The sequence below is a fragment of the Hyaloscypha bicolor genome (genome assembly GCF_002865645.1).
Source record: "Hyaloscypha bicolor E unplaced genomic scaffold K444scaffold_16, whole genome shotgun sequence".
NCBI classification, from domain to species: domain Eukaryota; kingdom Fungi; phylum Ascomycota; class Leotiomycetes; order Helotiales; family Hyaloscyphaceae; genus Hyaloscypha; species Hyaloscypha bicolor.
The window spans coordinates 2,022,947-2,036,039 of record NW_020194518.1 but is presented as its reverse complement, the minus strand read 5'-3'; the positions used below and the strand labels follow the sequence as shown (position 1 = coordinate 2,036,039).

The window sequence follows — 13,093 nt, the reverse complement described above, 5'->3', positions numbered from 1 at the left end:
GTCCCGGTGATGTCCCGGTTACGCGATATAAATATCCGGAGTATGGTGGAAAAGAAATGATATCGTCTTAAGGCTAAATCATTTCCGCCATATTCCGGATATTTATATCGCGTAATCGGGACATCATCGGGACATCATGATGGTTCCGGGACCTGGGTGATAATAATTATCTAAATCATGACATTTCCGCCAGATTCCGGACATTTATATCGCATAACCGGGACATCACCGGGACATCATAACGGTTCCGGGACCCTGGGTGATAATAGCTAGTATTGCCAAGGCCTTAGTTCGATAATTATCGTAATCGATGGTCGATTATCGATTATCGAAAAATTAGCGCGATTATCTAATCGTCGCTTATCGAGCTTATCGGAGCCCACACTGGGAGAGCGCGAAGTTGGTGGAGTTTGATGTTGGGCATCGATTGCCGAGCAAGTTGGCAGATGTTATGAATATTGCGAGGGAGATTTTGATGTTGTATTTGAAGACTACGGGGGTGAGAGGGACCTTGAGTAAAGGATAAGCTGTAAACGATAACTCTGTGGAAGCAACAAAAGAAGAACCAATCAATGGGATATTCGCCCAGTGGTCGGTCGAACGCAGACTACCTGCACTTCAAGGAATTATACAGTAAACTTGACCCAGGAACCACTCGATTTCGCAAACAAACTTGTGATTGTTCAGTACTATGAGTACTGCATGTCTCCAAACCACACGCAATATTCGGTGACAGTAGCACCTCTCCGCTCCATCAAGTATTCTTCTTGGGGGCATACTCCGCTGCTGTTAAAGTCTTGCCCCTTTGTTGACCCTAAAGTAAGATTACCAAATCGTCTCGCATAAGACTCTTCAAAAACGAATGGCTCACTCAGCACTTTAGAAATGAGGAGGTTTAAAGATTTTCAGGAAAACGCCGAGACGGCGATTACCCTGTCAGCCCGATTACCGAACAGATCCGCATACACATGTCAGTGCTGGCAGGACCACCGAAACGGATCCACCATGCATGTCTGTCAGCACAATTACCGAACGCCTCACAACATGTCATGTAACAAAAAGCTCCGGCTACCCGTTCGTACCTTCTACAAGTTACCACTGGTGGTTCGTGAACGCAATCTGGCCACAATAGCGACTTGGCCACCACCAAATTAATGTCCCTTGCCAAACTTCATGCACGGATCAGTCAGCCGGAAGTACCTCCCATACAAATTTACTATGTAAAATAATTGGCCAAGTCGCTAGCATGGCCAGATCGCTTTTGCGAACCACCAGTGGTAACTTGTGGAAGGTACAGTACGAACGGGTAAGTCCTTTATTTTGTTTTCAAGATTGATCTATCAAAAAACACTTCCCATCGGCGTGTAGTGTGCCTAGTTCATCTCGGTCGAGAAATGAGCTGAGATGGCAATTTTCAGCTTATCAATTCCAGCCGGTACTCTATTTGGCTTAGTCAGGGTGAGTATTAAGCCGGCTAGCTTATAAGCTAGTTAATTAATAGTTGGAAGTCTTGTAAGTTAGTTCGCTAGGATTTCCCTATCTTATAAATAGCTAAGAAGCTTATAAATATTAATGAATAAGCAGAAATATAAAAGTTTTTTAGTATTAAATCTCTAAACTTTAGGAACTCTCTTTCTTTTTATAAACTCTCAAGTAACTTAATAAGAATAAATCGTAATGCAATGCAGTAGTAAAGTAGAACTATTATATAGTAATAGGAAGTAAAGGTTATCTTATATATTATATAGTTCTAATTAGATTTATATTTGGGCCTATTTAGATAATATTTAATTAACTTGATTTTTTCACATGAGAAATTATGTTAAAATATAGCTTATTAGCGACTTCTTAGCTCTTAAGCTAAGCTAATTAGCTAGGAAATATCCTTGGCTAATAACTGGCTGACGTTTATTACTTAGCCTGGGCTTAGTCGACGTCTCACATCTTACCGTCAGCCGCACTATAGTATTTGCCAATAGAAGCATTGAATGGGACTGTACTAATCAAGAATAATATATCGCGGCCGCAATAGTAAGACGATATACTATTTGCAGTATTTTAATCACAGCTGTGTAACCGTAGGTAAGTATTCATTAGCTAATATTTGGAACTACATGAAGAAAGTCATACTTGTTAATAAAGTATATAAACCAACTTTGGTCCCTGCAATGATATTTCTCTTATTATCAGCACAGCTTCTCTTCTGCCTTATTGATAACTTCTCAACTATTTCACGAAATCTGCACCTTCCCGCTCTCTAGAAAGTCAGCTTGGCAATTCTTCAAGTTCCTTCCGGCAGCATTGATCTCGTGGCACCGTCAAAATGAAGTTCTCTCCTATTTTCACGGTTGTTGTCATCGCCTTGTCGGGCCACACTCAGGCAGTACTTGCTGCTGGTAATACCGTAAGATCCTCACTTCCATCCCTTGATATAAGTAGAGCTGGCTAATGAGTGCACAGAAATACGCAGACAGTGAGCTGTTCCCCGGCTGGAGGTATGAACTCGACGCCGCAGCTCCAACTATCAAGACCCTCGATGAAGCCCACAGTCTATCAAATGCGTACAATAATACTGTGGGAGTTGACAAGATCGACGGCAAATATCTGGTCATCGACCACGCGCAAAAGAAGCAAGTAGCCACTATAGGTGGTGACCTAGAAGAAGCAGCCGAATCCAATTATCCTAGCAACCTTGTTGGTACCAATTCCACAGTTATTACCTCTGCGATGGAAAAGGTGGATTATTATCTTGCACATGGTACTTTTCCGGAGACTGGCGTGGCTGCCAACACTTTGGATGAACGCGGTATTTGTGGACCTTGCATTATATTGTTTTTTACATGTGCTATTTTTAACCCAGGCCGCTGTCCTGCGAGCTCAATTTGCTTTGTTGTTACTTGTTTTGATATATTGTAAGGACACGAGTAGTCATTAAGTGGCAGGCAGCAAGATAGTACGCAGAGCAAGTTAACAGCGAAGGTATCCCCGGCAATAGGCTATTCAACATAAGTCAAAGACAGAAGTATAGAAAACACATATTTTGATCCAGTTCAGTTACAAAACAGCAAAACCCGAATTGCGATAGATGAGTAGAAACAAGAAACTATCTTCTTCGGAACGGTAGCAGAGATGAATCTCACCAATTCAACCATGACCTCGAGCTTGTCCTCGCCATTGAAGTCTCCCTCCTAGTACTACTACAATAATACACGCAGAACCGTCCGAACTATTCTAAAATTTAGGGCTCATTGGATTGGCTACTTATGGATCCCTGTCAATGTCATCAAGAACATTGTAATAAATTAAACCGTCATCGCCAACTCAGCTTCTCAGTTTCTGAGTCACGAATCTCGAGTTCTCAACTCCTGAATTATTTTGGACTCACATTCGCTTACATTCAAGTGATAAGTAGCCCAGCCTCATCATTCCATAACGTCTCCTTATTGTCCGCTGGGGCGATTTCATGTAATAAGAATTTCGGTGGCACTCAGCTTATTTCCCTTTCCTTAATCTCTTTATACCGTATTGTAGCCACGTGTTTGTTTCGCTTTCCCTTACTTTATCCTGGTCTTTCTAGGAAGCCCCTCGCTAGCCCTGGCCAAGCGCGGACGCTAGACCGAATCTGTGTGTTTGTTCCCAATCCGGTAGTGTATGCGAGCTTTAGACCTTGCTCGAGGCAACCCAGAGTATATTATATAATACTCCGTATCCGAGTTTGAAGGGGTGAAGAGAAGAGAAGCCGTCTTAGCAAATCGGGTGAAAGTTGGGCTAACTTCTCTTAAGCGAGCATCCTACTTAAATCTCTTGTAGAACGTTTCTATAATGTGAGCGACAAAAAGAACTATAAAATATTTAGGAAATACAAAGAGGAATACTCGTATTCGCTATAAGAAGAGGGCCAAAAAGAGGTAGGGAATCGGGATCAAAGGAGACAAATTAAGTAATCCCAATCAAGACTTACCTATTATTAAAAGTCAAGGAGCTATTACGTTCGGGTGACTGTCCAGAGAGCTGTAGAATCCAAATCTACAAACATCAGCTACATGAATCTGCAAGAAAGACCCGGCCATCGGAGGCGAGCTCTAATGTTTCACAGAGTCTCGGGCTTCTCTCCATACGTACACCAAACTATCCGTTACCATGATTTCCCCCCTCATGTCAACCATATCTACATCGGGTATAGGCTTATAGTCCACTTGCGGGGCTTATAAATCTCTCCTTCACTGCACAGAATCATAGAACTTCAGGCTACTCAACATCACTGATTTGGACCCTCCATTTAGACCGCTTTGATCTATACAATTCAACCTTGCAACCAACTGACACAAACAATTTCTATAAATAAACTTCAGTAAATCAGTCACAGTGAGATGGCCTGCCCAGCCTTTTCAGGTCGCGCTTGGCGAGCGGCACTTCGTGGCTATGGTGTCGCTTAGGTACAAGACACAAATATCTTATTCGCTCCCTTCATTCAGCCCCGCACTTCCACATTCCGGGCTTCAGCAAGCTCCGACCAGGGCTGAGAACAGGATTTCGGAGCTTGAGTCAGGGAAAAAATAAGGAGGTGCGCCGAATGTCGGATCCAACCAAGTCGTTTAAGGTTGCAGCCGGGAATCTGCTCAGCATCTCAACCCTACAGGTACGCTTTCGCTGTTCATGAGTGAGCTTAACGCACTTCCGGCGAAGCCTCGCATCTTTGTGGGTTGTATTACTTATGGCGCAGCATGCTTGCTCGTAAACTAGAGGGCTTGTGGGTATTTTCTGTGATTTGGTTGAGCAGAGACAAGCCAAGAGACTTGGAAGAGGCTCAGTAGGACAGGACTAAAAGCCGACATGACGCCAAGGCAGCCTTTCAGCAACCTATTTCGAGGCAAACTATACTTCTTAGCTGTGAAAAAGAATTTATAAAAGGACCTATACAAATTTACTATATAGGGTACTTGGGAAGAATCAATTCCCTATTAATAGTAATTGATTCCTCGCGATTATTAGTAATACGAATGCGCCATGAATACGGAATCGATTAGCCAGGAATCGTTGCCAAGCCTAGACAAGCTTGAGTTTACCGAGTACGGAAAGCGATAAGGATCAAGTGATCAATCGATTTTCGAATCCGGTTTTCAATATCTGATTTGTGGTACGTACGTACCCCACCAAAAATCGCCCGCAACCAAAATACCGCATTCTGTATATGTAACCACACCTAACTTAAGTCCCTTTATTACTATCTATTATAAGACTTATATATATAATTAAATTATATTTCTAAGTATAAATAATTTATAATATAATTAACTATAATATTTCTGAATTATTCTTATAAGATTATACTAGTTCTATATTATTATCTATATATTTCTTTACCTCTTTTCTCTATTCTTACTAATATATAACTAGCTTTATATATATAAGATATATATAAAAGAACGGAATTATATTAGATTAAAGAATTAGTTATAGAGAATATACTTGAAATAGCTAGTTAATAGAAAGTATATCTGAAACTAGTAAAAATAAATTAAGATATATAAAGTTACTAGTTTATAAAAAGCATATCCGAAACTAGTAATACCAAATAAGGATATACTTAAAATAGCTAGCTAGTAAGAAATATATCCGAAACTGGTAGTAATAAATAAGAATATATATAAAATTACTAGTTAGTAAAAGATATATCCGAAACTAGTAATAATAAATAAAAATATATTATAGAATAACTTAATATAAATTTATATCTAAAATAGAAATAAATAGTTTTTCTAATTCTTTAATATAAAGGGGTTTTCTTATTATATTCTTATTTCCTAGATTACTATTTTTATTTTCTTTTATTCTTATTCTTAATCTAATTTCTTTAAAACTGTTTTTATCTAAGACTTTATATATTATAATACTATAGCTTACTATAAAAAGTACTAAAAGCAGAAGGGTATTAGCCCTTTTTATAGCTATTATAATATTATCTTTTTTTTCTTAAGCCTAACTAAATCTATCTTAGAAAAAGAATATTTATAAAAGGCCTATAAACCGAAATTAAAGCCTCTTGCCTCTTGCCTTTCTAAGAATAATAAAAGAAATAATAATAATAATAGTATTAAAGAGATAAGTACTAGAAATTAGTATATTTATTAGGCTAAGTTCTAAAAAAATAAGAAGGAAAGAAAAAAAGAAAAAAAGAAAAAGTAAGTAAAAAAGAAAAAGAAAAGTTTCTAAAAAACTATTACTAGAAATACTTTTTATAATATATAGGAAAATAACCTTGCTTTTACTAGAAAGAAGAAAAAGAAATTAAGGCTTTAGAAAAGAACTTTAACTAAGGCTTATAGTTAATAAGAATTAAAAGTAAAGAAAGATAATAAGAGAAAATATAATAAAAAAGAACTAATTAGTAAATATAGCTATAACTTTACTAATAAGCCTTTATTAATAGGCTTATTAATAATTATTTATTACTATATTAGCTATTCTAGGAAGCTATTTAAGTAGATTACTCTTTTAAAACTCCTATTTTTTCTTAATTCTTATAAGATATTTATAAGGCTTAGTAGCTAGGTATTTAATTAATTTCTAAAGTCTAATATCTAAAAAGATATTAGAAGAGCTAAATACTATAAACTTAATCTTAAGAATTAAAGCCTAATTATAGGCTATCTTACTAGTAAAGTTACTTACTTTAAAGTTCCGGACTTCCTGGTTTTATTTAGAAAAAATTATATTTTTAAATAGTTTTTTAAATATATAAAGAAAATATATTCTAGTATAAATTATTAAAAGCCCAAACTTTACTTTCTTATTCTTATTAAAAAAAGTAGCCTTTATAGAATTATTAATTATATAAAGAGCTAATAGTTAATTTAATAATAATTCCTAATACTAATAACTTTAATAATAATATAATTAGAAATAATTATATATTTTTAAAAAAAATATTAGTATTAAAATACTAGTAAATAACTTAGTATTATCTATTAAGAGAACTATAAGAAATCTAAGTCTTTATATATTCTAGCTAGTAAGCTTATTCTAGCTACTAAAACTCTAGCTAGTAAGCCTATTTTATCTAATAAGCCTATTCTAGTTACTAAGCCTACTTTAGTTACTAAGCCTATTCTAGTTAATAATTCCGAAAAGCCTTTTAATAAGATATTTAATAAATAATATAAGTAGCTAAAGGAATTTATAATAAAAGATTATATTAATAAGTATTAGTATATATTAAAAAAGAGGCTAGTAAATCTTAAAAAAGAAAAGAAGTAATTTAAGATACGAAAATAGAACTTTAAAAAGAAAAGAAATATAGTAATTAAAGAAAGTAATACTTATATAAATAGGCTTAATAAAAGAATATAGCTTTTAAAAATTATAAGAAAGGAATTTGAAATTAAAAAATAAAGTCTTACTAAAATTCATATAAAGAATTTTGAGAAGCTAAATATAAAGATATTTTCTTTCTTTTTAGGAAATTCTTAAGGCAAGATAATTAAAGAGAAATAATTATTTATAAGTTTAAAATATCTTAATAGTTTTATAAAAAAGAATTTAGAGATTACGGACTTATAAGAAGAAATAAAACTTATAATAGAGGCTTTTTAATAAAGTTTTAATTATATAATACGAAATAAGAAAAGGCTTAATAAACTAGTTATTTAATAAAATAAAAGTAAAAGCTTAATATTTATTATATAAGAAGCCTTTTAGGCAACTATATAAAAGATTTAGGATAAAGGCTCTGGATTTCTTAAGATAGCTAGGCCTAATATTAATAAGAATTCTTTATAGTTTATTAAGAATAAGGGAAAAATATATAAATAATAAGAAATTATCTGGATTTCCTAGTATTATTAAATTAGTTATATTAAGAATCTTATTATTCTAGTAGCTAGTTAAATTAGAAATATAAAAAATAATATTTATTTATTTCTAATTAATTAATTTCTAGTTAATTTCAAGAATCTAGAAATTATATAATTATATATTTTTTCTTTCTAGTTATATAATATCTCAAAAAACAAATATTATATATCTACTATAATAAAGAGCTTTATTATTTCCTAGAAATACTAAATAATACTTTTTTCTAAGAAATATATATTCTTAATAAATAGTAAAAATAAATATGGAATTTAATAATATAATTACTTTATACTAGTATTTTTCTTTTTTTTTATAAAAATATAACTTTATTTTATTTTTATTTTAAACCCTTTATTTTTCTTTTATATTTTTTTAATTTTACTATTAATATTAAAAGCTATTATCTTACTATTCTTTACTAATACTTTTATTAATATCTTTATTAATACTAAGAGCTAGTATTTAACTACCTATAATCTTTTCTTTTTTCTCCGAACTCCTCTTTCTTTAATTCCTTCTCCTTTAAACTCCTTTTTCTTTAACCCTTCCTTCTTTAAACTCCTCCTTTTTTAATCCCTTCTCTTTTAAACCCTTCCTCTTTTGACCCCTTCTCCTTTAAACCCCTCCTTCTTTAAACCCCTTCTCCTTTAACCCCTTTTTCTTTAAACTCTTCCTTTTTTAACCCCTCCTTTTTTGAACCCCTTCTCCTTTAAACCCTTCCTTTTTTAAACCCCTCCTCCTTTAACCTCTCTACTAATAATACTAAGAGCTAATATCTAACTACTACTTCCGGGTTACTTTTATCCGGAACTTCTATATTATAAGTCTTTAACCTACTTACTTCTTAGAAAGCTAAATTTTAGATCTCTTCTCTTTTTTTCTAATATCTCTTATATTTTCGGGCCCTTTAGAAATATTCTTTCTTAAACTTCTAAAAAGAGACTAACTTCTATTTAGATTTCTCCGAACTTTAATATCTTTTTTCTTTCTCTAATATCTTCTTCTTTTCTTTAATACTTATAAAAGCCTTTGGGCTATTACTAAATACCTCTATTTTTTATCTTGAAATATATACTAACTTATTCTTATAAGAAATAGCCTTTCTTTTTTTAATCTTAACTTCTTTAATATATATTTCTTGCCTTTAGACTATTTAGATATCTCCTTATTCTTTTTTATAAAATATATACTAACTTATTTTTTAGTTTTCCTTATCTTATCTTTTTTTTAATATTACTATATATATATCTAGTTAGTACTAGTTCTTATAATTTATAATTAGGCTTTCTATTTATTAAATATTCGGATATTTTATTTTACTTTTATTTTATATATTTTATTTTATATACTTTACTTTTCTTTTATTATAGATTAGAACTCAAATAATATTTATCTTAAATACTTATATTCTCGAATATATAAGACTTCTATAGATCTTTTGGGATTATAAACTAGCTTATTTTAGTTTAGGAAAGCTTTCTCGAGAATATTTCAGGAATTATAGTATTTATTATAATTCTTTTCAAAAATTAATATAATATAAGTAATTCTAGTTTATTTTTTTATATAAAGTAAACCGCTATCCTAAGTTTATATAAAAGTCCTAATTATTTCTCGAGTTAAAATATAAATACTTCTTATTTCTATTAAATTAGGTATAAAGAATAGCAGGCGCCTTTAGGCTAGACTATAATACTAGTTAAGTACTAAGACTTCCTATATCTTATAAGATATTACTTATAGCTCTAGATATATTATATTTAATAGGGCTTTTATATCTAATTACCTTATATTATAATAAAACATATAGTATTATAATTAGAGAAATTCTACTTTATAATTTTATTTACTATTTATAGATTTTCTAGCTAATAAGTCTTGGCTAATAGCTAAGAAACTTATTAGCTACTTTATCTAAAGCCTCTAGAAGCGGGAAGTTGCCTCAATAAAGACTTAGTATTAAAAATAAGTTTAATTAATTAATTTAAATAAGGAATTTATAATAGAAGTCTTTATATATAAGTGATTTTATATAATAAACTTAAGTTTCTGTCCCTAGTTATATAAGTTATAATATATAATAAACTCAAAATTTTCTGGCTTATTAAAGCTTAAGTTATTTTTAGAAAAATTAGTAAGCTTTTCTAAATAGACTTATTAAGGCCTTGGTTTTTAATAGTATTAGTCTAGTCTTTTTATTTTTCTTTTAGATAATAGTTTAGCTCTCAGGAATTATATATAAATATTAATAGAATAAATATAGAAATATAGAAATATATGTTTTCTAAATAGATTAGAATAAAACCTATAGGATTCCTGTAATATTTATATTAAATCTATAGTACTAGCTAGTAAAAACTTTAATAACCTTAATAAGACTTGAATTATAAGCCTAATCCTTAGATTTCCCGCTTAATTTCAAGATTAAATAGTTTATAACAAGTTACCTATTATAGAATATATTATATTCTTTTTCTAAAGAATACCAGATACTAGTAATAATCTAGATATCCTAAAGCCCTTAAGATTTTTTATAAGTTTCTGGCTTTGGGGCATTTTTACGGCTAGTTAATTTTATAAAGTCACGTGACCACGTAATTCCTTATACTAATTTAAAGAAATTATATCTTTATATATAGCTATAATATTACTTTTAAGAAGCTTAATATAAATAAACTTTTATAGCCCAAATATTAATTATTAAATAAGTTATTCAAGATTTCTTTATTTTCTAAATTCTCTAAATTATTCTCGTATTACTTCTTATTATCTATAGAAACCTTACTATTAAGATTATTTTCTTTAATATTCCCTGGTTCTTAATTTACTATAATTATATTCTCTAGTTTCTATTTTACCTCTCGAATTATCTCTAATTACTTATTTCCCCTATAAGAAAGCTTAATATTAAATAAGAGCTTTCTAACTCTTTTTTTATAAAGTTTAAGGATATAATAAAGGAACTAATATACTCTAATATAGTTTTAATCTAGCCCTACTTTAAGTTTATTTATAATATATATAATACTAGTATTTTTAAGGAAAGTTATATAAAGCTCTTTAATTTTGGGAATTTAATATATTATATAATTATATCTTATAACTTTTTCTTTAAGCTTAGAAAGTAATTACTTAGTTATTTCTATTAGAGAAGTACTATAATAATAAACTTTCTAGTAATAATTATATAGTTCTTTTAGAACTCTAGGCCAGAGATAATTAGTTCTTATTTATTAAAAGCAAATTAGACTAATATTATAAAGAAAGACAAAGTTATTAATCTATTAGTAAAAGATATTTATATAAATAAATTAAATAATAATTAGGTTATAATAAGACTTTTTATTAAAAATACTTATATTATAAAAAGATTTAAAGAACTATTTCCAGGTCTTTATAAGCTTACTAGCTAAGGTATTTTATTATATCTTAATATACTAATTCTTTATTAAAGGCTTATAAGTAAAGGCCTTTTTCTATAATAAATTATAATTCTTTACTAATTACCAGAGCTCGACTTATATAACTATTATAAGTAGTATCTCCTAGCCTTTATTAGCTCGTAACTTTTTTAAAAAGTAGCCCTATTTCCTAATATAAAGGAAATAGAACTTTAGGATAATAATTTATATATAATTTAATATACTAATAAAAATATTAATTATTATTCGAGAATATATATTAATAATACTATAAATCTAGAAGCCATAATAAAATAACTTATTATATCTATTTATAAACTAATATTAACCTGGCCTCTTTATAGTAAATCTCTTATATTTCTAATTCTTATATTTATCTTATACCTTTACTTCTATCTTATCTAATATCCTAAGTATTTACTATATCTTTTTACGAGATATAAATTTACTAGTATTTTTTCAGATCTAGTAATATATTTTCCTATAGCTATATTAGATTAATTAATTACTTTTTAGTTTCTTGAGAATAAATTCTTTAGCTTTCTTAAAAGTATTAATATACTTATTATTAAATTAATTTCGTTTTAGCTAAAGCTTATAATAATAGCAAATTATTTTCAGGATATATATATTAAGCCTAGGATAATTAAGTTTATAATTAAAAATCTAAAATATATATTTAGATAAATAGTTCTAATACTAGAAGTAATATATTATCTTAACTAGCTTCTTATTACAGAGATATTCTTTAAGTTTTACTTGTTATTAATCCGGAGAGAGTTTAGTATTTCATTATTATAGTCAGGTAATATAGTTAGTTTTACTAGTATTAAATTCTTCTAATTATAAGATATATCTAATATCCTAAAAAGTCTTCTCTTAAATATAATAGAGTTCTTTAATTTGAGCTTAATACTATTTTTATAATTAAGGATTAATTCTATTAGCTCCTATAATATAATATAGTTTATAAGTTATAGTAATAGTAATTTGAAATAAAGAATAAAAGAGAAGAAAAGATATATAATTCTTTAAATATTAGTTTATACTAGTATAAATACCCTACTTTTATATTTATATAAAATATAGTATTATAATTACTAGAATAATTATAATTATAATTTTATATAAAAATAGTTCTATAATCCAGGGTTTTAAATATAGTCTTATTTTTATATTATATTATCTAGATATATTATATCTAGATTATTAAATAATACTAATATTTCTATTTTTATATATAAAGAAAGCTTATTTTTAGTATTATATAACTATATAATTCCCTGAATTCGAGAAACTAATATAAAATTTAGAAAAAGCAATTTGCTATTTATATAATTTTAAAGTTATCTAGGCTTCCTAACTTAATTCTATATTTTTTAGGCCTAATTAGGAACTCTCTATTTATATTCTAGTATTATACTAGTAATAGAGCTATAGATATAACTTACCTAACCTGCTTATTTAGTCCCGGAATTATATCTTATAATTCTCTATTATAAAAGTAATACTAGTATAATAAATACTATTACTTATAAAGTTAATTCTATTTTCTAGTTAGTTTATTAATTCTATTTTTACTTTTATTTACAAATTTATTATTATTTTATAAAATAAAGAGCTTAGAAAAATTAATTCAATTTCCTGGATTATTTATAAATTTATTCTTTTATATTTTTTAGGCCTTTATAATATAAAAATAACTCTGAATTTATAATTACTTCTCGGGAAAAAAATATTATAAAAAGGCCTTCTTTTTCTTCTAACTAAGCCTTTTTCTCTTAATTATAATACTATATCTAATTTCTTTTTTACTT

General features: G+C 29.0%; 1 protein-coding gene across 1 annotated transcript; it reads left to right on the top strand.

Moving 5' to 3' along the window:
* Positions 1 to 2,323: 2,323 nt before the first annotated feature.
* K444DRAFT_625265 (uncharacterized protein) lies at positions 2,324 to 3,206 on the top strand (the record flags this gene model as incomplete). Its single annotated transcript, XM_024882504.1, has 3 exons — positions 2,324 to 2,404; positions 2,461 to 2,806; positions 3,094 to 3,206. The coding sequence occupies 3 exons, from the start codon at positions 2,324 to 2,326 to the stop codon at positions 3,204 to 3,206; spliced, it is 540 nt and encodes a 179-aa protein (XP_024742628.1).
* Between the last annotated feature and the right edge of the window lie 9,887 nt (positions 3,207 to 13,093).